The sequence below is a fragment of the Blennius ocellaris genome (assembly GCF_963422515.1).
Source record: "Blennius ocellaris genome assembly, chromosome: 5".
NCBI classification, from domain to species: domain Eukaryota; kingdom Metazoa; phylum Chordata; class Actinopteri; order Blenniiformes; family Blenniidae; genus Blennius; species Blennius ocellaris.
The window spans coordinates 9326893-9354304 of record NC_137654.1 but is presented as its reverse complement, the minus strand read 5'-3'; the positions used below and the strand labels follow the sequence as shown (position 1 = coordinate 9354304).

Sequence of the window (27412 nt, the reverse complement as noted above, 5' to 3'; positions counted from 1 at the left end):
GCAAAAGGGCAAGTGACAGGAGGCAAAGGGCACAAAGTCTGGGGCGGAAGGGGGGTGGGGGGGGGGGGGGGGGGTGATCGATGGAAACACTGATAGAAAGACACCGTTTAAACTACGATTGTCAAACAAATTTTAGTTCAGAGGCCACATGCAGCCCAGTTTCAGCTGGAATGGACTGGAAACTGCAAATTGTGCCATAATGACCTTTAAATTTAAACTTTGAAGAATATACGTGATGAAAATGTCTATATTTCTACAAAACTAAACAATTCCATCCAAAAATGACGACAATTTGAACATAAAGCCCATATTAATGATGGAAAATACAGTGAAATGTCAAAAAAACAAACAAACTTGTATCCATCTTTTACTGATGTCTCAGCTCAGCTCTCAGTGTTGTGTTTTGTCTGCTACTTTTAAGAAATTTGTTTTAAAAAATTATATATGTTTTCCTTGAAATCTTTGGAATTTGCTTTGTTGTGTTGGTTTTGTTCTGTTATCTCATAGAAATACAATCAACATACATATTTTAAAGCTCTAATTATTTCAGATATTAGTGACCTCGGAGTTGTTTATCATCAGGATATCTTTGGCACATCTGTTGCTTGAAAGATTATTATTATTATTATTATCATTATCATCATCATTATCATTATCATGTCCTAATAGTATTTTTCAGCACAAGAGGATGTCATGAGGAATTCTAACATCAAGTCTGTCTTAATAGGAGAATAAGAACATCTGAGGCTCTTAGCAAAGACTAAAAAAGGCTTAAAACTTCAAGAATCAGACTGAAGGCAGGCTGGACGTTACAGAAGCTCATAAGTAAGGCAGAAAAGTGTCATTAATTTATTATACCAAGTACTTCTATTGTATTGAGTGCAAAGCTTTGTATCCAAGGACATACGCATGTTTAAAATGTTTAAAATAATTCAGATTTTATAGAAACAACATTAATAATAGTGTTTTTTTTTTTTTATATAATTGAATGGTTGACTTAATTTCAAACAATTATTTTGAATGAGAGCTGCAAAACTGAGTTTGGCAAAGAGTTTTAGAGGAGTTGTTGATAGATGTTTGTCAGCAAGCTGCGTATTGCACATTCCTGATCCATGCAAAGAAAAAGGCTGTTGATATGACAATATAAACTCATCTCATGAACTGTGACTGCATTAAGAAGCAAAATATATATATAAAAAAAAAAACCCTCAGTGTTGAAAAATCTTCTGGCAGAGAAATTGCAGAAAACAGAAGAGAACAAAAGAGGCTAGAGAATAAAAGCAGGAACAGCAGGGGGAAGGTGGGGAACGGGAAATCAACAAGGAAACATCAAGAAGTTACAAAAGAGAGACAAGACGTGGCGGAGAGATGGAGGCTTGAAAAAAAGGAAGGAGGGTGGAGAGGGGGGTATTCAAAGTGATCAAGATTAACAAGGGAACAGGTAATGAAGAGCAGATGGATGGGAGGGATGAAAACCAGTGGAGGAGGAGGAGGCAGGGAGGAGGGAAGACAAAAGTGGAAGGAAGGAAGGAGGCGACTGGCAGAGCGTCTGAAGAGGAGGAGGAGAGGAGGAGAGGACACACGGCCATCAACATGAAGGAGTCAGGAGGGAGGACGAAGAAAAGAGCCGAGGAGGAGGAGGGGGGAGGGTGGGGAGGGGAGCGAGGGATGAGAAGAGTGAGGCCGTGACGGGGAGCCATTAATAATTTATGATAGCCTCAGCTTTTCAAAGCAGCCCAGTGGTCCCGCTCCCTGCTTTCCCCCTGACGTTTAATTTGTCTGAAAATCAGCGAGCGTGGAGTCTGATTATCGTCTCCGTCTGCCTTCGCCTCTGCCTCAATCTCCCCGACACCGAGGTGAGATCACATGCTGTTCGCTAACACACACGTCCGCCCGGAATCCCTCAGGTTGGAGCCGCGCTCGTCTGGAAGCTGCATCCCAGCGTCGACGCCGGGCATCTCGGCTGCCGGGCGTCTCTCAGAGTCTCAGGACCGCAAAAGACAAGTGGAGACCTTCGATATCGTTCTGACCGACGGACCTGCTGCTGACACAAGAAAGTCACCTGGGCTCCTCTGTCGTGACTCGTGTCGCAGGCAGAAGCAACTGATAACGGAGAACGTCTTCACAGTCAAGATGAGAGGAGGCCCAGGGAATAGTTCCATAATAAACTTTTAACTTGAAAGTTTTTTTCTTTGTTGTGGCGATGCGTGTACGTGAAGTACATGTCGATATTTTCACAAAACCAAACAATTGCTACAGAAAATGACAACAACGTCACTTATCAAGCCAATTTTGATGAAACCTGCAGGTGCAAAACGGTGAAGTGTATAAAAAAATGTGTTGCATTGATTGTTGGTCATGATGTTTTTAGCAAACTCGCCCCGCCAGTTGCCCTATGCTCGACACCCCTGATCTCGAGACGGCAACATTTACCTTCAGTACAAATGACCTTGTGTGTCTGCACGCGTTTCTTCACGGTGGACTAAACTGGGAGTTCATGCAGGCTTTTAATCTACCCTCTTTTTTTTTTAAAATAGTCTCATTTAGCATGCTAACTCACTTTCTCCATATAGAAACCTGCTCATACACAAAGTGGTGCGCTTGTAATTTGACACCAGGATCATCTTCCCTGCAGTCAGAATGCACTGTGTTGTTCAAAATACAAGGGAATTGTTGATTTCACACACAAATAACTCACTTAAATGAATAAGTTGCTGTCATGATTGGACGCATCTACATTTATCATGACGAGCCGAAACGTGATAAACATATGATTGAAAAAGGGGAGAATATGATGCATTGTTAAAACGTGTTTCACGTACATATAATCAACACCCACCCCTTCATACACACACTCAAACACCAATGGTGACTGCAGTCAAATCCCTCCGATCTCTACTAACCATAATTACCCAACTGACTGGGAAATATTTCCATAAAAACCGTCTTCTCATCTTTATTTTATAAAGCCTGAAGCAGTTGATCTCCAAGGCAGACAATGTTGAATGTGAACTATTCTTGAGTTTAAAAAAAAAAAGAAAGAAAAAAGTTAGAAGATTGTTGGGGAAAAGAAAAAAAACTAAACTTTTTCTTAAAGATTTGAAGGTCTGGACAGGATCTTTTAAAAACAAGCGAGAAAGAAGGAAAGAAGAAAAAAAAAGCAGAGAAGCTGCATCTAAAATTAAAGACATGCCACCTTGGTTTGAAGCAGACGAGAAGAAAACACCACTGCTGCCATCTTGTGGAGAGATTCAGTATCGTGAGGCGGTTCCAACATATTTAAAGTGATCTTACTCTATTTCATCAAATAGCTTAGTTTTAGTTCACATTACTTTGAATTTAAGATAAAAATATGTGTTGTCATTTTTATTTCTCAAGCATTAAGAAGCACAATTTGGGCTTGATAAAGGTTATTGTAGTTGCCATATGGGTTAAATGTGTTTGAACATACCTTTACTCTGTTCCAATCCCAGGTTCAGTTCTATATGACCAAAAGACACATTTTAAAATGTTTGTGATTTTCCACTGAATCAAATTTATCTGGAGCCACAAAACACATTTGACCTTTTCAATGAGGCTTTACCACTGGTAATCAAAGGGGTCATGTTATGCTAAATTCACACTCTGTGTTCAAAAAGTGTGTTGCTCCAACCAGCCAATCACAAATCAAACACTATAGAGTCATTAGGGGTTTAAGCCAATCCTAATCAAGGTAGACCCTCCATTTGACTCCTCCCACAATCAGGCAGCTCTGCTCTGGCACATGGCACCACGAGAGGAAGTATTTTCTCCTCTTCCCAAGATGGGCATGTGTGGGCGGAGCCAGTCCAGCTCACACAGACACAGCAGATTCCTATGATCCAATATTCAAATGGAAGAGAATCAAGGAAAAGCTGGATTTGGGGTAATAAACTTTGAATACAATGTTTTTATGACCAATGAGATGCATTAAGAAGTGTTGAAACGCTGCATAATATGACAATATGATAAGGTACTTAGATAACTTAAAGAGCTTTCGTGCAGCTTGGGGTTTTCTTGTTCTCACCATGTTGAGTTTTCTTGTTCTCACCATGAATACTTTTCGTTCTTTGTAGGTACTTTGGTTTCCTGCCACAGTTTCAGCCTCCTGGACGGTTGTTGGATGACAAAGTATAAAATATGGATGGATTTGTGTTTACAGATGTAGTATGCTTGTTAAATACCATATATAGTCATTGTTATGTTAGGCAGCTTCCTTATAGTTATTTGCATTATAGTTATCCATCACTTACAGACAAAGGAACTACATTTAAAGCAATGCATCATGGTATATAGAGTATTTGCGAGTGTAACTGTTTAAGCAGAAAAATACTAAATACTGCGAACTGAGGAGATCCTTCATTTAATGTTTTTTTTCTTGAAACATGTGGAATAAAATCAATTATTTACAGGCGAAATACACAAATACTGTAATGTGCTATACTGCATCTGTCAGTGGAGGACCTGGAGGTGTGTTTCATGCGGTGACGACGGAGACTTTGTGGAAGCTCCTGGAAACGATGCTGGGGCTGTGACTGTGTGAGAAGGTGGCCATGAGCAGCTTGGTGCCCGGCGACGTGGCCCTGATGGACACCTTCTTCTCGATGGTCTCGCCGGGCTCCAGGATGAGCAGCCTGGGAAAAAAAAGGGACGAGAAACAGAATTTCTTCAAGCTCAAGGCCCTCACGTGTACAGTTTTAGTCCAAAGTCCTGAAACAAGCCAGCTCGGGTGTTCATTCTCTAAAGGTACAAAATGATGGTTAATTATCTGTGTTTGCTGTTCAATGTAGATTAAAAGCACCAGAGATTCTCCTCCAGGTACAAAGACTTTTGTTGCTCCCTGAACTCGCTTTCTGCTCTTAACCGTAGCGAAAGGCACAAAGCCAGCAGTGACGGTGGTGATATATCACCTCTTCACTAAACATTCATGCCGAATCACCTCTCTTATTAGCCACCTCATTCCTCTCAAGACGTCTAACAAGCCAAGCCAGTAGAACTATTTTTTCCACCCACTTTACTTGCAAAGAGATCCAAAAGTGGCAATGAGAAAGAAATATGAAACTTTTCTCAACTTTATCATCTTCAGCAACACAGAACTACCAGTAAGAGATGCAAAGGACAAGAAGGAGACATAGATCAGCACATTGGAGTGCAAAATAAACGACAGCAAAACCCAAATTACAGCTAATTTCTAAAAGAAAGAAAGAAATTTAGTTTGATAAATGTCAACAAAAGACAGAAAAGAGACATAAAACAAAGATACAGGGGGAAAAAAGCACAGAGATGCAAAAAGGTGAGATCAAACTATAGAGAGCAAACTATGCAACTACCAAAAAGGCGTAATACAACCTGAAAAAATTGAGATATATACGTAAACATAAGGCCTTGTGGACTAAACGTGGCCCGTCAGAGGCTAGAATCTGCCAAACCACCAAGAATATTGTAAACATTTCAAAGAAAACATTATTTTCAACCGTGCTGTCAGGTCAAGTTTTGTAAAAACATCCGTGATGCAACAGGTTTTTGGGACATTCCACTGCAGAAGGTTTCATTAAAATTGTCTTCATGTTGAGAGTTGAGAGTTATTTTTTTGTGTGGAGAAAATACAGACATATTCCTCAGCGCCAAAACCTTAAAGTTGAAATGATAAGGTTATCAGATCACTATTTTATTGTTCCGGCCAACTCAAGATGTGAAAACTGAAAGAAAAGATTTGTTTGACAACCTTGAGGTAGACTCAAAATTTTTAAAAAATTACTTCATCGCTTTTCTTGATCTGCAGATAAGGATTTATTTTACTGATCGACCACATGGATTTAAAGAAGACTCATGAAAGCATGTCGTAAATCCATCTCCTGAGGGCTGCAGACACGCCCCCGTCTGAATGTGTTCCTGCTGGTGCACCAACACACCCGGCAGCATTCCCACGCCACATTCCGTGAGTGCACAGGAATGTGAGCGCAGAGTCTCCTCTGAAGTCTCTCTTTCTCTTTTTTAAATTTGTTTTTAATGATTTATTGTGTTTCTCCCACTCTGCGCTCACCTGGCCTCCTGATCCTCCTGCAACAAGCCGGACGCCTTCACAGTGAGCACGGCGCCGACCAGAGTCTCGGTGAGCTGGTTGGTGAAGGACACGTGAGCCGTGTGCTCCTGGTTCACCTGGACGCTGTCTCCTCCTTCAATCTGTGATCACACACACACACATAAAACCATCGATGCGTCCACGTTGCACAGACACCCGAGCACAGTGAGGAGGATCACCTGTATGGATATCTGCGGAGGGCTCATGTTGAACTCCCGCACGGCCAGAACCCTCTCCTTCGTCCTCACGTCTTTCACCACCACCGCCACGTTAACGATGTGGTCGCCGGCCAGGACGGCCTCGTACTGGCAGTGAGGGATGACGTGGTGAAGCGTCAACGCTACAAACAAACGAAGCGTCACAGATGATACGGATTCAAACGAAAGTGTAGAGAGCGTGATGGAGTCACCTTGACAGGGCGGCAGGTGCAGCTCTCTGTGAGCCGTCCAGAAGCTCTCCTGCGGGCTCCCGTTGTACTCTTTGACCTGAGCGCTGACGTGCTGCATCACCACCCGCGACCTGCTCCGGCGGTTCGTCACCGTCACACACATGCGGATGCTCTCGCCCAGTAACAGCACCTTGTCTATCTTGAGGGACGCCTCCAAACTGGGGCGCGGTTCAACCGAAGACGGTGTGTCCATCGCTTGAGGACGAAGGAAAGAGGCCCGTTACACTTTCTACTGTCGGACACTGAATGCTTGATTCAACGCTACATTTATGTGCAGAGAGGAGGAACGTTTGCATCATGAGAGGAGGTGCATCAATAGAATGATCATTCATTTACCACAACTTTACAAAGAAGCAGAGGATTTGATGCCAGGTCATTGAAGGATTATGCAAAAACATATAAAGTGTTACGCAAATATTCAAATAATAAGTAAAGTGCGGGATTATGATTACATTTATCAATCAGAAGTACTCCAAAAGAGTTTTCTTTGCAAATAAAAAAAACAAAAATCCAACGCATGCATGTTGATTTAAACTGAATTGTCGTCGCCTCAATCTAAAACTTGTCAGAGGGAATATCTGAGGTCATCCAGAGAAAACGAAGTCACAAATCAACTTAAATATTTATCATGGGAAAATCGGTTAAACAAAACTGCTGATTATAAATTAAATAGATAAACTTTAACTGAACGACGTGACCCTTTGTTGTCAAAAAAACAAACAAACAACCTCTTGTTGTTCCTCCTCCTGACCAGCAGGGGTCCCTCATCAGAGCTTAAATGCAGCCCAGACACAGAGCAAAGCATCGATAAGTAAACATCATCCAATCAACTCATTATTTTTTTTTATATATATTTTCTGTAAACAAACATCACAGATGAAGAATTTCAATATCCTGTTGTTTCATGTTCTTTCAATGAATTACTTCAATAAGTTTTTTGTTGATTCCAATTAAGACCTTGTTTACATCACAACTTCTCATGTGAAAACGCATCATTTCAGAAAGGTTCTGTGTTTACACAGCTACATTCTGAAAACGATGGCCCTTGTCGTTTTCATGTTTGGCCACTGGTGGATGCTGTTGTTAATTTTTGTAATGAAACCACACACACGTGAACTCGGACCAAAGAGAGAGTCAGCATTGTGCCTCACCAAACTTAACGACCGAGGTTTGAATGCTGACAGTGCTGTGAGTCCCTACCTGCTGCGTCATTTGTTGCGTTGGACAGTAAAGCAGGACAAGACTTGAAAAGAGCCGCTGTAAAAACAATGTGGTGAAAAGGCAAAAAGCAGACAATTAAAGTTCTGACATCTTAACACCGGACTGTATTTCTAAATACATTCCACTTGTGTTTTCCACTTTTCATAGTTTGTGGAAGTGGAAACCAAAAAGAAATTCTTTCCGCTGACCATTCAGCGTTATCCAGTAAGTAGTAACTGCAGAGGATGTCTTTTTCCTCCCACAGTCCAAAAACATGCTTCACATGTGAACTGGTGACAATAAAAGGTTCAAACCCAGTCGGTGTAAACATGAGTGTGTATGATACACCTGGACCTTCAGTCGGCAGCTGACGGGGCCAAGAGGTGCAGAAGCTGGATGGATGTTTGGATTGGACAAAGAAAAAGAAGAGGCGGAAGCACTGAGCTCCACTGACCTGACTGTGTCCTCAGTTCCACCCCCACCGTCTGTGACCTCGCTGATCAAATAGAAGAAGAAAACTTCATGAAATACGTGAAGCACAAACAAATGGAGGTTTTTCCCGTGCAGATCCACAAATAATAACAGCAAATAATGTCTTAACTGCCAATTACATAATAATTGTGGCCATTCTGAATGTAATAAAGCCAATAAAGGCAGAAATGCAGCCTTAGTTACGTATTAGCACATTACAGGCTGAAGTTATTACATTAAGTGCATCTTTTTCACGAAGCACTTTTCTCAGACAAAAAGTGACTTCAACCATGTAATAACTTATTAGATTATCTGCAAAATGCTCTGACAATCATGGATCAAGTATGTTGTCACACTATTAGCAAATGATGACATTCTGGGCATTATTAGGTCAAAAAAAGGCCAAAATTCAAACACTGTTTGTCACCTGACCGTGGTCCTCTTCTTGCTGGGCTGCTGGCAGGACGACCCGGCTGCCCTGTAGAAAAAGAAAACAAGTCTCACACATGATTAAAATGTGTCACATCCGCGATGCCACGTTGTCTCACTTTTCAAGCCCTTATAGGTCAGCGTCAGGTCCTCCGGCCGGTCCGAGCTCAAGCTCTTGGTGTAGATCCTCTGCCCCACACACTCGGTGTCCACCCTCCTGCCCACCACCGCTCCGTCTCGCACGATCAGCCGCACCACGTCCGCGTCCACCGAAGCGAAGACGAAGGAGGCGTCGTACGGCGCGCCGAGGCAGCGCCTCTGGATGGCGGCGACCGGACAGGGCCCGCAGCAGAACACGCCTGAGGACGGGTCAGAGGTCGGGTCAGAGGTCAGGTGGTTGGTTGTGCCTCTTGAAAGTCAGTTAGCATTAGCATGAGAGTTTTCATGGCCACGACATGTTCAAGCTTTTGAAGCAATTTTAGATCCTCTGCCATGATGTTTTAAAGACGTCTGTATATTTGGAAAAACATTTATTTATTTAAATCCTAACATGTGAGTCAGAACACAGGAGCATAAAAGTATCAATCCCATCCCATAACTCTCAATATGAAGACATTTTAACAAGGATATAATATCAAATACTCGTCATACTGAGCAGACGTTCTCAATTTGTCATTCTATTGTATTAAGATTATACTTAATAGTTTTGTTATTGACCACAAACAGTTATAAGGTACAGTAAGGTATCGATACAAGCTGAATATATAACTCAGACACAAAAAAGCAGCGTGGAGAAAAGACATCGTTTGCTAACATAAACAAAACAATATATAGTACACAACACAGTCACATGTGTTAGTTTACGTAAAAAGGATTCCATGATCCCTTTTCACAAACATTTGAAGAAATGTGGTTTCTCTTTCCAAATTCCAATATTTTTTTCTCAAATTAACTGTTATTCTGATGGATTAGGATTCTTTGGGAAAGCAATATTGTTTGAGATGTTATCAACGTGCTACAGATGCATTGGAACATGGAGAAAAGCTCTCATCGTGAACAGATCTATAAAACAGATTAGGAGGAAAACAAGGGGTGAGTAAAGAGGTCTGTCACCTGCAGCTATTTAGTTCTTCTGTATGGGCTCTCTGAAGCTTTCTGAAAATTATGTGTAGAACAATTTTTATCCTATTGTCATCTTTTTACAGCTTATTTTTAAAACGACTGCTGGATAAGATGCTTAAAAAGGCTACAAACAGCAAATATTTCTAAAAACCAGGGGGGGGAAGTGTTATAAGGAGGATTGGCAAAGAAACAAATCGCTCCAAAGTCAAAATAGCTAAAACAACAGAACAAACTGACTTGGTTGAAATAGGCCGAACAGGTTAAAACTGCTAAAAATGGCTCCAAAAGCTTAAACAGCTAACTTTATTCTAAGTTAGAGCCATGAAAGGTCATAAATGTACTTTTAGCACAACGACATAAATAACTTTATAAGCTGTGTGATCTTTTATGATTAAACATGTTTTGTGGCTGCTGAAGGATGTTATTTGCTGGAAAGAGACAAAAACGGTTCTTTTGATGGGAAAGGTTGCAGACGCCTGGTTTATCATAGAATACTGAATTTCCCCACATGGGAGGAATAGTGTTACTTCTAAAATTTCAAAAATTCCTGATTGATTGATAAATCTTAGAAGCCAGAAAATCAAAACAAATCACAGTTTTTCATCGGTCTTTCTTTTCTTGAGGAAAACGGCACAGAAAAGGCCATAAAAACTGTTTTAATACGTGTTTTAAATAGATTTTCCACCTAAATGAATGCAGATTCCTACATTAAGTTACTGTCTAATGGTTATTAGTGAAGCAAAGACCAATTTTCAAAAGGTTGTTGGAAAAATAAAGCCAAATAATTTTTTTTTAAATTGCATCCAGCACCGTGGCTGGACTCACCTGCACTTCTCTCCTGGGGGGTCGGGTCCACCACCTGCCAGCCGTCAAAAGAAGCACCCAGGTCTGATCTCTTCATCCAGCACTCCACCCACACATGGAAGTTCCTGCAGAAACACATACACACTGAATGGACTGATGCATTGGGGGGGGGGGGGGGGTGGCGACCAGAGACACCAACCAAATGCTGTCCTTTGACAGGCCGAGCTTCTCTCCTGTGCTCGTGTAAAACTCAGTAATTTTCACGTTGCCGTCGCTGTCGTGGGCCGAGTTGAAAACTGTCACCACCCTGGAGGGGATCCCCAACACTCTCATCACTGTGGGGGAGGAAAAGATGCAAAATAAGACTTTTTTTTGTCCAACTTGTCCAAGTCACTTTGTGAGAATTAACGCGCGAAATATGTCCAAGTACTGCATGGTAAACTTCTGGCGAAGGCTTCACAGTATATCACAAAGTCACCAACATTCACAATGTGCATGGTGCAAAGCTGAAGTGTGACAAATGAAATGTTCTCATGAATAGAACAGGCCCTAAATGTAGAGAAAAGAGCAAAATCGATGAAAAATGTCTTAAAAACACCTAAACATCAACTAAACAAATTCAAAAATAAGCTGTAAAGACACTTGGCTACTTTATCAGTACGATTCCATATTGCTGAGCACAGTCTGATGCACATCTGCTCAATAGAAAGCACAGTCACACACTCCAAACTCACCCTTTCATCATCACCCTTCTACTTAAGTAAACATTTCTAAACGTGTTAATTCAGCGGTAAAGACCATCACGTTCATGGGTGAACCTCTCCATGCATTACTGTGAGCACCTGATCCGAAGTCGTCTCCCCTGATCTGGAGGATTATTGACTTTCCCAGTGAACCAGTGTTTGACCAGTTCGTGAATGGATGAGTCCGGAGGGGGGGGGGGGTTACCTGTGCAGAGGACGGCTGCGAAGACCCAGCACTGGCCGTAGCGCACGGGGCTGCAGTTGGAGGAGAGCCAGCGGTGCAGGATGTCGGCGCTGCCGCTCCACTCGGTGGGGTTGACCCCGGCTGTGTAGCCGCCCTGCCACCTCCCCTCCAGGATGCCCATGTCGTCGTTACAGTTCACCTTGGAACAGGAGGAGACCCACCGCTGACTTTTTTAAGTTACACCATGGAGAACCTGCAGGGGCGATTTATTGTGACGATAAACTGGAGCGGTCGAGGCGGCGGCCCGGTGCTGGGATTTGGGGATTTCAAGTGAGTTTGCAAGCACGCGGCGGAATAATTGTTTCGAGTTGCTGTATAACATTAGCAATGTTGTCTAAGTACCGATTCACTCATTTCATACACCTGAAATTGGATTCTTTATTAGCGGGTGTATACCAGGGGTGTCAAACTTAAGGCTGGTGGGACAACGTCAGCCGGCAAGAGGCTCCAATCCAGTGCGCCAAGCCATGACAGCCAGGGTCTTTTTATATTAACCTTTTTATAGAAAAAGCACATCCCAGGCTACAATGCAGTGTAGAGACTTACCAAACTTGCTCTTATAACACCTCCTCCAGTAAACAGGAGTTGACAGGGGTGACCTTTAGGACAACAGCTTGAAATAATCCTAATATGAGTGTAACAGTCTGCAGGACCGAGAAACTGCAGCTCTGCAACTATTTTAATATGCAATACAAAGTAATCGGCTAATTTTCTCCAAAAGGAGAAGCGTTACAGTGAAATGTCATTCCAGACCAATGATTCCCTACTGGGGGGGGGGGGGGGGGGGGGGGGGGGCAGACCCCCTCACGCAAGGGACAAAATTACAGATGAATTCATCTTTTGTGGTGAAAAACTGGTGAATACAAGTTTCAAACTGTTCAATAAATAAATAAATAATTCACTCCAACGTTTGTTGCCGAAGGTAAAAATCTTGGTTTTCGCCGTTCCTCATGTTCTCATCCATTAAAAGGGTGTTCGTCAGCGTTCCGTCTCACCATTTGGCAGACCACCCTGCTGAGGTAGGCCGGGTCGGCCCGTCGAAGGTAGTCCCTGTCTTGGTCTCTGAGGTGCTGTGGACTGACCTGCAGGAGCTGCAGACACGCCTCCAGGACTCCAGGCTCATACTGCACACAACAATAAGCAACCACTCTCAGTCCCGACCTGCTAACAATGCGCCGGCTTTCGCCCCGAGTCACGTACCTGGCCAAAAGACCACGGCCGGTTCCTGACGTTCAGATGTGTGCCCATGTATATCAACCCGTAGTCACTCTTCACGTACTCCTGTGTGTGGACGTCCAGCGGCATGAACACCGGATCGTCTTGACGGGGGGGAAAAGGGTGGTGAAAGGAAGAAGGGCGTGACCACGGAGAACCGGGCTGTGGACCCTCGCGGGGACCAGAAGAGCAACACCACTCACCCTTCAGCCAGGGGTTGCAGAGCAACACGAAGGTTCCCACCGCCAAACTCATCCTGCTCTGCACGTCCTCGATGTGCAGCAGCAGCTGGTACGTGGCCACGGCGGACAGGACAGGGGAGCACATGTGGACGGTCACCGACCGGGACTGGACGTCTCCAGGGTGGACCGTTGCCGACCAGGCCAGGGAGCAGGAGCGTCGGTCAGAGATCCGGACCGGGATCCTCTCTGAAAGACCGCCTGTACGGTGAGGGAGAGAGGGCTTCGATGGGATGGAGGACATGAGGCTTCAGTTGCAGGACAGTGTCTCTTTTCATTCACTGGAGAAGACACAAGGAATTCCTCGACGGTTTTCCTCCATCTTTGCATTCTTTTCTCAAATGAACCATGAAAAGAGTTTGAAATCTGAAGGAGGAGGAAGTGGAAGAGTGACCTGGTCAATTATGTGGCCGCACTTGTTTTTGACTCAATGAGGCGTTTTACAGAGAAAGAAACAGAAAAGAAAGAAAGAAACTCCTCCAGCAAAGAGCCGCTGAACAAGAGTCTGTCCAGAAACCTGCGAAATGCCTGAGAGCGTGGAAATAAGTCAAGGTGTATTGATCCAATCCTGCATGTGACTGAAGCTCAAGAAGGGAAGAGAGCGAACGGAAATCAATTATTAACTAGAAATCTTTAACAGGAAGGGGAAAAAAGAAAAGAAAAATACAACATTGCTGTGACGCTTACATGGAAAATGCCTCTACTTGTGTGCGTTCAGGTAGGAAGAGCCTGTTATCACAGAGACCTTTCACAATATTCACAACAACTGTTTGTCTTTGTGCCCCTCGCTGCCTTCTGCTTGTCAGATTTTAAGACACAAAAGTGAACATTGAGTTTGCGTGAGGCGCCGGTACCTAAGCAGACCTCCAGCACCAGACTCTCCGAGCGAGGGTTCCACGAGCGGCCGCTGAAGAGCAGCGTGAGCTTGAAGGGTTTCCCCCGCCGGACCACCAGCTGCGTCCTGCTCAGGCCCTGCGTCTCATGGGACGCCGTGTTCTCCGCGGCCTCCAGCTTCACCACCTTCAGCCGGCAGCCGCCGTTATGGACGACTGGGGAGGGAAGCGAGGGACAGGGGGTCAGGAAACCCGCTGCGAGGATGAAGACGTGTTGGAAAAAACACGTGGTTTTTTGGGAGGAAGAAATTATTAAAGGGAGGAAAAAGCTTCCTATTATAAGAACTCTGTGTTTTCTGACTTGAAATGTTAAACTGGATCCTGCAACCAGGTTTTTCCAGGTGAGGAATCCCAAACATCCAACAGAAATCCTTTTCTAAGTCCGGCCTGCACACCAGTTTGTTGCAATTGCTTTATGAACGGCGTTAAAACAAGACGCACCAACACTTTTAGAGCATCTTCCTCCCAAAACAGCGCTGACAGATCGGATACTGTTTGACACCAGCAGCATCAATGATATTTTAATTCGGGGGGCCACATTCAGCTCATCTTGACTGGTAAAATAGTGCCATAATAGCCTTTAAATTTAAACTTTGAAGTTTTTCTTTGTTGTGGCGGTTTATGAAAGTGTCTGGATTTTCACAAAACCAAACAAATACTATGGGAAATTTCTCCAATTTCAACATGAAGCCAGTTTTACTGATACTTCCTGGTACAAAATACCAGTGAAATGTCCAACGGTCTCAGTGTCGTGTCGTGTCCGTTACTCTAAAGAGATTTGTTTAAAAATCAAAGTTTTCTTTGAAATTTGGACAATTTGCTCGGTTCAGCGGGGCCGAAGCCTCTTGCAGGCCGTTATAAAACGAGAGGTATTTTCCCTCGATAACTTTAGATCAGGATCACTGTCGCTATTAAAGTAACTCCATTACTTTCTGGAGCTGTGACCTTTTGCCAGTAAGGCAATAGCATAACAAAAGTCATCTTTACACAATCAGTTAGAATGAAATCAAGCCAATAGAGGCTTGTGAGACAAACTAAATATATACCCAGTAACTTTCCTATTCAAAAAATAAAAAGCAAACAATCTAAATGTTTGAGTATCAGTGAGTATCGGAGGACTCACCCCCGATGTGCGTCTCCCGCTGGGTGCAGTCCATGGTCTGACAGGATCCAGTGGCAGGCGGCTGAAAGAATGACAAGCATGCTCCACCTTCCACCCCCCTGATAAACATCTCACCCTCCTTCTGGTTTCTAACAATAGTCTTCACATTTATCTGCACACACCTGAAGCAAAGCCCCACCTGTCTTATCTCCCACTGAGCTCAACGCTCTCCGGACAGTAAATCATGAGGAATGATTGATCTGCTGGAATCTGGATCAATGTGACGTCGAGGAGGTGAAACACAAAACGTCACTTCTTCTGTTGTGCATTAAAACCATATTTAACTGAAGGAGAACCGGTTCACCTCCGAGGGCCTGTGTGGACCGTTTGAAATCAGAAAAGCGAAATAAAGTGGACAGAACTCTCGGTATAGTTGAGTTTAAAAAAAAACGTATTGAACTTATTTATCTAAAAAACAAAACACATTAATTTGTTGTAACTTTTTAACTAGTGTACCATCAGCAGGGGGTCTCCAGGCTCCTGTTTGTATATAAACAGGCTCCGGCTGCTGATCGATATATGTGATGACATTAATTGCTAGAGATGAATCTGGCTTCACTTCACCACTTCATCGTCTGCACCACCACTTTACCCCCCCCCCCCATCTCCAAAATGTTGGCGCTGGAGGAGCAACGCTGACGTGCTCATTCTCCTGCCTATTCTATTTCTATCAATCACAGCGGGACTCAACGCTGCCACCCAGTGTCCATTAAAAGCACAACTTCAATTTCAGGATGCCCCTTTAAATACACACACACTGTTATTTACTATATAGAACATACATATATATTATATAATATAAATAATGTGAAGCTTTGCACAGTCTGTTTTAACTTGTTTCTAGAGGGAAAGCTGTCATTTTCCATCCTAAATCACACTAATGGCTCGTTATAAAAACTTCACACGTCAAACGTTACGGCCATCAGCAGTGAAAACACGCTTTTCTCCACGAGGAGGATCTGGTTCCACGTGTTTGTTGAGATCGTTCACATTCTCTGTGAGAAACACCTTTTCAATCCGAGGTTGGAGTCACTAAACATCCCTGAGAGAACCTTTGCAGCTCGGCTCAGAAGAAATGAACTGCACAACAAATGAACTGGAGTGCAGAGAGCTCCCTCTGGCGGCCACACGTGAAACACCGCAGAAAACTGAAGGAAAATTGATTTTACAGGTTATTTCAATTATTTTATATAATTTGAAGTACTCATTTTAAGATGATGTGTACTACAATTCATCATATGAAGACAGTAAGATTAGACGTTTGGGATATTATAATAATAGTGAAGATGAAGGTTAAGTTTTTGTGTTTTAAGAAGGAATAATGCAAAGATTTTAATTGAAGGTTAAATTCAGATTATCAAAATGTTCAATTGAATTGATTTGGTGTAAACTTAAAGTTATAGCAGTTGCAAACTTAATATAACGACGTACTTTGAAGTACATGAAACAATAACAAGTCTTCATTTGTCGTCTCCATGGTGGAAGAAAAGAAAAGATTCCCATCAAGGGCAGAACTTTCTAATTCATGTTTATGTATCTGTAAATATTTTCCAGACAGTTTACTTTGTATTTTTCAAAAATGTGTGTGCAGGCAATTTCAATTATAATGACGTGTATTTGTGTATTATAAAATAAAACTTGAAACGGTTTGCCTTTTGCACTAAAACTGAAAGTTTTTATGGGATAACTTCACAGGTCCACGCAAACTGAACTAAAATGAGTCTGAACGCACGTTTTCAGTAACTGTTTTCACCTCATTGTTGTCGTCTAAACAGAGCCATGAAACACAACCTCATCTTTGCGTTTTCACTTCTCAGAACGACACGAGGTCGACGAGTCAAATCAAAATAGTTTATTTCTGTCCAAAAAAAGGCGATACAAAAGACCACAAGGGGAAAAATTACTGATTCACAAATAGAAACCTGCTGTTTCCACCGGAATGGAGCTAAAACTGGGCACAATAAAAAATTATCATCATCAAACCAGTTATTTCATCCCATTTTGTCTACAAACCCACTTCCTCTGCTCCCAAAATGTTTTTTTTTTTTAAATAGTGTTATTCATCAAATTATACGATTTGCAAATTCATCTGAGACAGTCGGCAAGTTTAACTTATTTTAAGAGTTCAAACCTCCCGAACAAAAATAACCCTGAAAAACCAAACAGGAGGGGAAAAACACACAAGTCCTGAAGTGAATACAAGGCACTGCATTAGTCCTGCAGAGAACCCAAACCTGGCACAGCTCACACACACACACATGCACACAAACACACTTAAAAAAAGGGCATCTTTATATTCTAAAATGCAGGTTTTCCAAAGAGTCGAAGCCTCCAGACACGAGAACACTCCAACGTTTTGGGGGAAATGTTTGACTTTCTTTCAAACGTGTTTTTTTATCTTTTTAAATATCAGATAATAAACACGTTGGTTAAACCCAGTCAAGTGCTAGTTAGAGGAAATGGCCATTTTTAGTCGTTTTTTTTTTTTTTAAATCACACTATATTTAGTTCTTTGAGACGTTTCAATAAAAGAATTATACGTTTTACCGGCTATACATTTAAGAATTCTTCAGAAAAAGTTACAAAACCCCCAAGTGCCGAGTTCGAAACCCACTGAAACTTTCAACTTTTATTTCAAAGTGTTGAATCCAAATTAAAACCCCGTTTACACGTCGTTTCAAGTGAAAACGCAGCACTTTTGCTTCTCGTTTCAGAAAGGTTTTGCGTGTACACGCCAACATTTTGAAAACGATGTCTGTTCACGTGGCAGAAATGTTGAAAGCATAGTTTTCATGTTTGCCCACTAGAGGGTACTGTTTGTTTTTTTTGTAATGAAACTACACACACATACGCTACAAACCGTAACGATGGCAAACACACAGACATTTTTATGGACAAGCGATGACGTTGAATCGTTGCCATCTATCCACTCGCACGTGCGCAGGAGCAGCGTTTCAGAAAAGTTGCGTCAACCTTCCGTTTCCATGGTGACGGACTCGGGAGCGCTTTTCAAAACTTCCACTTTAGAAGTCGTTTTCAACAAAATGTGTTTTTCCAGTGATTCCGAGCACCGCTGCCGTGGCAACGGACGGCCAAAACGCCATGAAAGTTTTCCGTTTACACTTGAGAAGGTTGTCGTGGAAACGGGACCTGAAGAGAGACGCCATGGATTCTCTCTGCTGCCTGAAACACCGAGGGAACGCCGGAATGCAAGTAATTTCATGGGCCTTTTCTTTTTCTCGTATAATTCGTTTACATCATAATATATTTCTATAAGTCGGGGAAAGGAAAACAAAAAGGCAAAAATATAACAAGCTATTATGCAAAATATATAAAATTCTTAATTGTATGGATTTACAAATAAAAATCTCTTACAGCCACGAATTCTGGGTGAATTTTTTTTGTACCACTTTTTTTTTTCTCCTCTTGAATTTTGTAAATAATAAATATAAAACAATTTGTATCACACACACACACACACCGTAAGGAATGCAAATATGTTAGCTTAACGTAAAACACAAACGCGTGGAGAAAGTGATTATTGCCGCCTGCATCCAAAGAAACAAGGAATTAATGGCGAAGGTTAAGACGTTTTTACCTGAAAGCGCATTGATTAAAAAAAAAAAACAAAACAAAACAAAACAAAATATAACATTACCCTTGGAAAAAATTATTCGAAGTGCGTTTACTGTGAAGAAATCCATCGGGGGGGGGGGGGTAATTCTAAACTTATGTGTAGGCGTTCTTGAACACATCAGAGGTGTTTCACCTTCAAACTGAACTCCGACCGTCTTCGGAAATTTACTGGACGAAAAGTGCTCCCGGAAAAAAAAAAGAAAGAAAGAAAAAGAATGAAATCGTTTAAACAGGACGTGTTACGCTCTCGTCTGTATTTCTCTGTTTGCGTGATCAATGGGCCGCTGATGGCAAAGCCACCGACACAGCTGATGTCAAATCACAAGTAATATTGAAGCTAGAGGTGAATTATGGGCACCGATGAGGCTGGTGCCAAATTACAAGTTGGAAAAAAACCCCAGACGACACGACTAGAGTGGTTTACAAACTGGCACCGGTGAGGAAGGTGTCACGTTACAAACACTGACAAGGATGCTGGTGTCAAATTACACACAATAATAATAATAATAATAATAATGCATGAGTAGCAATAAAGCTCAGACGCTTTACATTGCATTATTCTTTCACTCACACTGGATGGTGGTGATAAACTCCGTCTGGAGCCACAGCCGCCCCGAGGCAGCCTGACGGAGGCGGCGCTGCCCATGTGCACCGTCAGCCCCCCGGACCGCCGCCAACCACCAGGACATCGTGTGAAGGCACGGTTCTGCAGAGGTCATGTGTGAATAGTTGGCGGCCACATTAGATATAGAATGAAGATCCATACTGGAGGGTGATTATCCGTCACTTTACCAGCGTCTATGTTTAATGAGAAGCTCGTCAGACCGAGCTCAACAAGTCCCCTTTAAAACAAACTTCCAGTTTTCATTCTTTTCCGCGTTGAATTGAAACCCACCAACTGCAGCTCGGAGAGTCAAATGAACCAACTCTTCCGGAATTTGTGCAAATCTTGTCGGGGGGGGGGGGGGGGGTGTCCGTCGCTGCACGCCACCGAGACGTCGCAGAATCCAGTTTTTCAGCATTTTCTTGCCTCCTCGCATGACGCCTCCGGAGCGCCAGACTCTCAATCTGTTCAACTGATCCTGATTTAGTTTAAAGAGTGTGAGCGCGCACACACACGCACACACACAAACACACACACACCTGCACAATCCACATTTAAAAAAAAAAAAAAAAAAAAACCCTCTGGAAATATCAAAATAACATTCATATAAATAATTTAAATAGCTATGCTAAAGCTAAAGTCTTGGTCTAAATATTTTATGGCCAAAAAGAGGTGCTAAAGATGTGCTGTACAACTGGGGGGGGGATTCTGGGATATTATGGTTAGAGGAGGGGGAGGTGGGGGGGGGATTAGTCCATAAAGCGCTCCGCTCCATCGGGCCGGTCCCGGGCTAACCCTCGCCCAGGACCTGCGACAGATCCCCGAAGTCGCAGTCGAACAGTTCGCTGATGCCTTCATGGTCCTCCAGGCCGTAGTGGTAGCCGTGGCTGTGCGGGGGGGACAGGTTGATGAAGCCGTCCAGCGGGAGGGGGAGGCCCTCGCCGCTCAGGAAGTCCGAGCCGGAGAGCGGCGAGAGGTCGAAGTCCGGCAGGTCGGCCATGCTGGAGAAGGGGTCGGCGCCTCCCAGGAGCGAGTCTGACGCACAGGGAGGGAAACCAGAGGTCATTTCGACTGGGAGCAGAGCAGCAGAACAAGGAAGAGGCTCTGGGGGTTTCCCGGAAACACTCTGGTCTAAAACAACGTCCTCGCCCTTCGCGGCGCCGCTCCTTACCTGCGTCGCCACTCAGCCCCAGAGACGACGCGTCCTGATGCGACGCCGCCGTCGCTGTGGACGACGTGGAGGCTGGCGAAGACGAACCCGCCTCCAGGGCCGCCGGGCCGGTCGGAGGCGGGGAGACGAGCGAGGGGTCGGCGCCGGGCTTGGAGGGCGAGCCCCCCGTCACCGGGCTGCAGACCCCGGAGCTGTCCTCCGGGCAGAGGAAGACGTCGATGGGGCCCCGCGTGCTCTTCAGCGACACCTGGTAACCCTGGGAGACGCAGACGGGCGCCGTCACTCCCAAAAAATTGTTTAAAAACTTAACGGGCCCCAACACTGGGAACGGAAACCCGACCTTGTACCTGGCTGGGTTCTGAGACCTGCATCTGGGTCTCCGGAGGGGCTCGGATCACCATGACCAGCTGGTCCGGGGAGTCGAAGGACTGCCTCAGGTCCTGGCAGCGCACGTAGCCCAGCGTGAGCGGCCGCCGCGGGTTAACGATTCAAACACATTTCAGATTTGACGCAAAATCTAACGCCTCCATCGACTCCAGGAGCAACAAACACGACCTGGCCGGTAGAACCTGGAAGGATATTTCTTGTTGTGCGGGTCGTCGGTGAGCAGCTGCAGCTGCAGGTTGCATTTAGAGATGAGCTGGTCCAGCTGCTCCTCGGCCTCCGTGAGCTCGCACACCTCCCTCTGCAGCTCCTTGTATCGGGAGACCTGCGACGCGTCGATCCGACTGCCGCTGCGGGAGGGACGGGGGGGACGTGAGGGACGGGGGGGGGGGGGTGTGGCGCAGGTGAGAATCTGCAAAACACGCGCCGACTTCTCGGCGGGACGTCAAAACCCTCAACACTCACAGCCACTGGATGTTGTTCTTGGACTTCTTGGAGATGAGCTGGATCCCCTCCAGGACATTGGTGATGTCGTAGATGCGTCTCTTCTGGACGTCCAGCACCTGCGAGGCCCAGTTCAGGTCCACCACGCCGTCCGCCGACCGGGACAGCAGGTCCAGGAAGCGCTTGGTGGTCAGGTTGAGGGACGTGTCGTAGCGGGACTTCTCCACCATGGAGCGGGGGACTGCAGGCGGGAGGCAAAGCGTGAGCGCAAATGGGGGGGGGGGGGGGTAGTTTCCTCCGCGTAAAGTGACAGAAGGCGATTAAAACAAGTGCTTCTTCTGAGCCGCGGCTCTTTGTCCCGTCCAAGTAGAAGACAGGAAAGTGTCTCTTGTACAAAAGGTGTCCGCATTTTTCTGTGTTGCAACTTTCATCCCACCTGCGCTTGAGTTTAACTGGAGACTTGAAATCGATTCAGACCTGGTATCATAAGAATTGTAAAGTACAATATTTACAGAAATCAAAGAAAAAGATGCTTTTTTGTTTCTAAACAAAGGGATGTTGATATCAAACTGCACATATACAAGAGCTTCCCAGCGGAGGCTACAGTTCTCACCAGGAAACACTGAAGGAGTGACGCCGTCCATCAAACTGCCGTTGTAGGTCGACAGTGCGTCTTTGCGCTTGTAGTTTTTCATACGCGACTCTTCTTACTGAACCACATGCATATAAAGTGGTCCGATTACTCAAGCGTGATGTTTTCAGGCTTTTGGCTTTCGTCATAAACGAACCGGCAGGTGGAGGACATGACGTCCGTCTGCACTCATGTAGGACAATGACTTCTGGGGCACATGTCAAAGCATGAATGAATTAAATTGATACCGTGTGTTGTGAATATGAGGTGTGTGTGTGTATGTGTGTGTGTGTGTGTGTGTGTGTGTGTGTACCTCTAGGAGGGGCAGGAGTAGAGAGAGGCGCCTGGCCTGTGGACGGGCGGGTGGTGCTCACGTACTGATGATCACTGTCCAGGTCCAACTTCCTCTTGACCTGAAGACAGACAAAACAAAAACGTTTTTGTTTTGTTTTTTAAACTGTGGTTAAGTGATAGGAGTTGTTCCAGTTAGTTTAGTATGAGGGGAGCAGAGGAAGGAGGGGGGGGGGGGACAAAATGTGACTTTCTCCTCACCGGAGGTCTCCCCAGCACCGGCCGTCTCTTGTCCTGGACCCCCACGTCCACGGGGCCCTGCGGCGTGGCGAAGAGCAGGATCTCCCCGGTGCTGCTGGGGGCGCCTGACGGGTGGAGCCCCTCATTGCTGGGGCTGGTGATGATCACTATCTGTTGGTCCTCGCCCAGGTCGATGCTCCCAGAGTTCAGCAGAGTCTCAAAGTCGGCCAACAGATCCTCCGACGTGCGTCCTGTGATCAGAGCCTCTGACATGGCAGTGTGACACCGGGCTCCAGGGAAGGCTCACAGGGGGAGGCAACAGTCACTAATACCCTGTCAACGACGGAAAATCCTCAGGATTTATTGACAGAAGGTCAATAACATTTCTCAAAATGTCCCCATTCTGCCTGGCGATGCAGAAACCAATATAAGTCACCTTACAGGAGGTTCTGCCTGACAGGAAATCCAAGCAAATCACGTCATCTTTGCGAAGTGCACACTGATCTTAAACGTGGAATCCCCGTCTGTCAGGGGAACGATCGTAAACTATCCGGGGGCCCAAAAACGACGGCTGGAGGTTAGCAGGCTAGCACAGGAGCGAGCTAATCTGTTGTTTTGACGTGAGCTGTCAGTGGAGTCAGCCGAGGCCTGTCCAGTGTCCACAGCCTCCACGCTGCCACCTCGGGGCTGCTAACAGCTAACCGACGACCCCAAACAGTCACAAAGAAGCCCGAAACCACCGGATTCCCACCGGAAACCCGCACTACTCCTCCTTCAAAGGGGCAGAAACCTCACTTCATACCTGGTCAAAACTTTGTGGCAGCTCACAAAAGTAATCGATCGGGGTAAAATACACACATCCCGAAAGGCATCGCCGCGAGTGTGGAGTCTCTTCGGGAGGAGACGTTTCAGAAGAAGCGTCAGTCCAGCGGAAAACACACGGATTCGATCAGATGGGTATATATAGGGCAGATTAGCATGCTAGCCGAGGCATTAGCCGTTGTTTTCGGTCTCCTCGGTTTGTTGGGGCACGCAGGAAGCGGTCCGACAAAACTGTAAACGAAAGAGCATAAAGCGGTGAAATCCCCGCACATGCTTCACTCCAGTGGCCGCCGCTTCTTCACCGATTCCCCCCGGGCGCGGTCCATCCAGAAGAGCCACGTCGCGACCCAGTTATCGGGCGATATTGTTGTTATTGTTCCAGCTGATCCACAGCGAAACAAGCCCCGGACGCTTTTCGCGCGAAATCCTTTTTGCCGCGAAACCGACACGTGCCTCGATCCGAGGCCGGCTATTGGTCGAGAATTTGCGCCTTCCGCGAGGGGAAGGAGGAACGTTCTGATTAGTCCAGATGGTCGTCCGTCACGGCGCTACGTGCTGCGTCATCAATAGGGCGACACCTGAAGGTGCGTTCAGGTAACACGGGAAATAAAGCGACGTTTTAATGAACACGTTTAATTTGGTTAATTTCAATTCAATGTTTCTCTTTAAAAACTAAATAAATATATTGATTACTATAGTAGTAGTGATAGCATTTACATGATTACAACCTCAGTATTAGTATAATTTTTCACACGTTGTACTATACACACCGTTTTTCCTCAATGTTCATATTAATATATTAAAGAAAAACTAACAGTTACAACATAAAGAGTGTGCCGTTGTTATTGCAAACATATGCACTTTTTTTTTATCTCACCGTTTTATATAATAAATATAAATACATACATTTCGTGTTTTTAATCATCATTGATCATCATTCATTTAATAAAACTGTGGTACGGACACATGTTTCTCACAAATTAATCTTGTGTCGTTTACGAAAACAACCCAAACGCATTCCGCGAGGTTTTAACCACTTATTATCTGTCAATAATGTACAAAAATCGTCTTTGTGAACATTTAGAATTTCCGGAGCGTGAAAGCTGCTCCTGAAGCGGCAGCAGAACGAGCCAAGATGGCGCAGGCAATATTTGAAGTGCTAGAAGGTAGGAGCATTTTATTCACGATTTTGTTAAAGCAAGCAGAATTAACCCACAATGACCATTTGAAACAAACCATACACTACAGGGTGTGTGATTAATACAGATCAAGGAAAGAAAATGATGTTTGGGCGGGTGTTTGCATCACAGAGAGGACAGGGAGGATGTAAACAAACAAACTGATTGATCACCAGTCAAACCTAAAAGAATGTGATTAATGAGTTTTATTAAAACACTGTTGACAGGTGAATTTGACACACTGACATTCATGATGTGTTCAAACCTCACACACTGAGCTTCATGATGTTCAAAACACTGCAGCTGGGTAAACCTCCCATATTCACAGGTAATCATGTGACACTGCTGTTTGCATTTATTGCTGCCAGGGTGGATTCAATGTGCAATTTGTTTAAGATTCAAAGTCAGGGTCATAAAATCAGGGAATATACATCAACTTCCTGAGTGTGATGTTCTGTCAGTGAATGATCTTCTGAGTTTTCCCCGCTCATTGTGGAAGGGTTGGATCAGTTCTATCTTTGGTTACTTCCTGTTTGTTTGCAGGCATGGACAACCAGACGGTGTTGGCGGTCCAGTCCCTGCTGGACGGGCAAGGTGGCGTGCCAGACCCAAACACCCAGAACGTCTCTGGGACATCCACCATCCAGTCTATGGGTACGTTACTTAAACACAGTCTGAGAAAAGCAGCCTTGCTCTCTTGTTTTACTCTTAATTTGTTCAGTTCATCTGAAAATGAAAGGTAATGAGGCTTCACAACAGGTCAGCATTCAAACCTGAAATAAAAATGAGACAGATGGTGTCTTTCAGTTTTTATTTTTTCCGTGCTTCCTCCCTGCAGATGATGAAGATGTGTTCCTGTGTGGAAAGTGTAAGAAGCAGTTTAACTCTCTGTCCGCCTTCATGACGCACAAGAGGGAGCAGTGCCAGTCCAGCGCCGCCTCCCTGGGCGCCCCCTCGCTGTCCACGGTGTCCTTGGCCTCCACCAACGCCTACACCTCCGTCCCCTCCATCAGCTCGGTGCCGCAGACTGCTGCCAACAGACAGGTAGACTGCTGCTGCCAGCTGTGACAGTACAGGATGTCGACGGTCCTTTCTCACGTGTGTGCGTGTGCGTGTGCGTGTGCGTGTGCGTGTGCGTGTGTGTGTGTGCGCGTGTGTGTGTGTGTGTGTGTGTGTGTGTGTGTGTGTGTGTGTGTGTGTGTGTGTGTGTGTGTGTGTGTGTGTGCGCGCTCACATCAGGTATCCACCTACATCACCGTCCCCCCCTCCCCCCTCACACACACCCTGGTCCAAGGCAACGTGCTGGTCAGCGACGACGTTCTCATGTCGGCCATCTCAGCCTTCACCTCCATCGACCAGCCCATGGCTGCACTGCAGACACCTGTGCAGGTAAGAGGACGATAATGGCTGCTCCTCTGGTCCTGAGTCTATAAAGAAAAGGTCTCCCGTCCGGGTGCTGGAGAGCCCCGGTCCCCTGTCCTGCAGGTTTTCGCTCTCCGCTCAATCTGACGATTGCGTCATCGCCCAGATCCTGCAAAGCCCAGGAATGAGCCTGTCGCCACAATCAAGGTCCAGAGAGATAAAACATGCAGGACAGGGAACGATCAGGACCACTGCGACACGGTATTAATAATATCATATCATAAATAAAAATTGAAGACAAAAAAATAGGGAATGAAGGGGCAAAAAATAAACAAAAACAAGGAAACAGAGAAAAACTGAAACACTTAAAACAATAAAAATCTGAGAGAAAAGTAACAAATGATAATTAAAACAAAAAGATGAATAAAAGGAGGGGAAAAGAAAAAAAGGTTAAATAAGGAACAACAAGGAGAGAAAATGAGATAAAAGATTTTTAAAAAAGGATAAAAGCAAAAAGGTAAAACATTAAAAGAAAAGAAAAACAAAACAGGAATCTCCATGTGTGAATGTAGAGAAGTTTGTAAATCACAGGAACAGTTTCACTCACAACACCACCATGTGGTACAAACTGGTATTACAAGACTGAACAGCTCTTTTAATTTAAGGCAGGGGTGTCAAACTCATTTTAGTTGAGGGGCCACATCCAACCTAATCTGACCTCTGGAGGGCCAACAAGTCCAACATAACATATTAAACTGCAGATATGGACAAATGCAAAGTCTTCTTTTCATCCTTTTGTAACTGCACGAATTTGCCAGTCTATTCTGAAATTTACATATTAAAGGAAATCAGATGTTATTATATTTGCAAAAAAAAAAAAACCCTCAGTCGCCTGTATCTGGATATCGTATCTTTATTCAGGATTAAAACAATTTGTCATCATCTGGACATTTTTTTGAGTTTACGTGTCTAAAGTATCACTTCACATAAGTTGGATTCATTGTCTTATTGTGAAAGGTGTTGCGTCATGTGACCTCCACAGATGCATTAATGTCGGGGGTGAAATTCTGACCGAGGGCGATTTTCAATGTCATTTTTGCCAATCTAGTGCTTTTATATCAGCCTCTGTCAGTTTTCATATTTATACTTAAAAAAAAAAAAATCCCATGACGGGCCGGATTAGATCCTCTGGCGGGCCGCTTCTGGCCCCCGGGCCGCATGTTTGACACCCCTGATTTCAGGTGTGTATCAAGATTTTACTTCATTTGAATCACTTCATTTTAATTCTCTTCCTGCAGAGTAACCTGAGCATGCACACAGCTGGCGCGTCCTACCTCCAGCACCACCCCCACCCTCACCACCACCACCATCACCACCACCAGCATCCGTCGGGCCACCCCTTGCCCTCCAGCCAGGCCCCCCCAGCCCAGCAGCCGCTCTCCTCCCAGGTCCCCGCGAGCCACAGCAACGCCGTGGTGCAGGTGTACAGCACGCTGCCCCACATGGCGGGTGGCGGAGGGGGCGGGGGGGGAGGAGGCGGAGGCGGGGGGGAGATCCACACTCTGGGTCTGCAGCCATT

The 27412-nt window shown here is 44.8% G+C and overlaps 3 protein-coding genes across 3 annotated transcripts in view; 1 reads left to right on the top strand and 2 right to left on the bottom strand.

Annotated features, from left to right (window-relative positions):
• Nucleotides 1-4495: 4495 nt before the first annotated feature.
• On the bottom strand, nt 4496-15065 carry LOC308130160 (protein-glutamine gamma-glutamyltransferase 5-like; the record flags this gene model as incomplete). Its single annotated transcript, XM_080496359.1, has 14 exons — nt 4496-4652; nt 6062-6201; nt 6280-6440; nt 6510-6706; nt 8647-8697; nt 8758-9007; nt 10596-10699; nt 10774-10909; nt 11523-11700; nt 12557-12685; nt 12762-12880; nt 12980-13216; nt 13870-14064; nt 15032-15065. 14 exons carry the CDS (start codon nt 15063-15065, stop codon nt 4496-4498), a joined length of 2088 nt encoding a protein of 695 aa, XP_080352485.1.
• A 5035-nt stretch (nt 15066-20100) lies between these two features.
• On the bottom strand, nt 20101-22744 carry e2f1 (E2F transcription factor 1; the record flags this gene model as incomplete). The annotated part of the gene is made up of 7 exons (XM_080496747.1): nt 20101-20345; nt 20482-20737; nt 20829-20943; nt 21051-21215; nt 21331-21550; nt 22254-22353; nt 22493-22744. 7 exons carry the CDS (start codon nt 22742-22744, stop codon nt 20101-20103), a joined length of 1353 nt encoding a protein of 450 aa, XP_080352873.1.
• Nucleotides 22745-24398: 1654 nt separating this feature from the next.
• The window catches only part of znf341 (zinc finger protein 341), a gene marked incomplete at its 3' end in the record, with an annotated part of 9412 nt that continues 6398 nt past the window's right edge, over nt 24399-27412 (top strand). The window contains exons 1-5 of the mRNA XM_080496358.1: nt 24399-24459; nt 25015-25125; nt 25310-25515; nt 25711-25860; nt 27132-27412. The exon at nt 27132-27412 is cut by the window's right edge and continues 13 nt beyond it. Coding sequence (XP_080352484.1) covers nt 24429-24459; nt 25015-25125; nt 25310-25515; nt 25711-25860; nt 27132-27412 — 779 coding nt within the window. The 5' untranslated portion in view covers nt 24399-24428. The remainder of the gene's footprint in view (nt 24460-25014; nt 25126-25309; nt 25516-25710; nt 25861-27131) is intronic.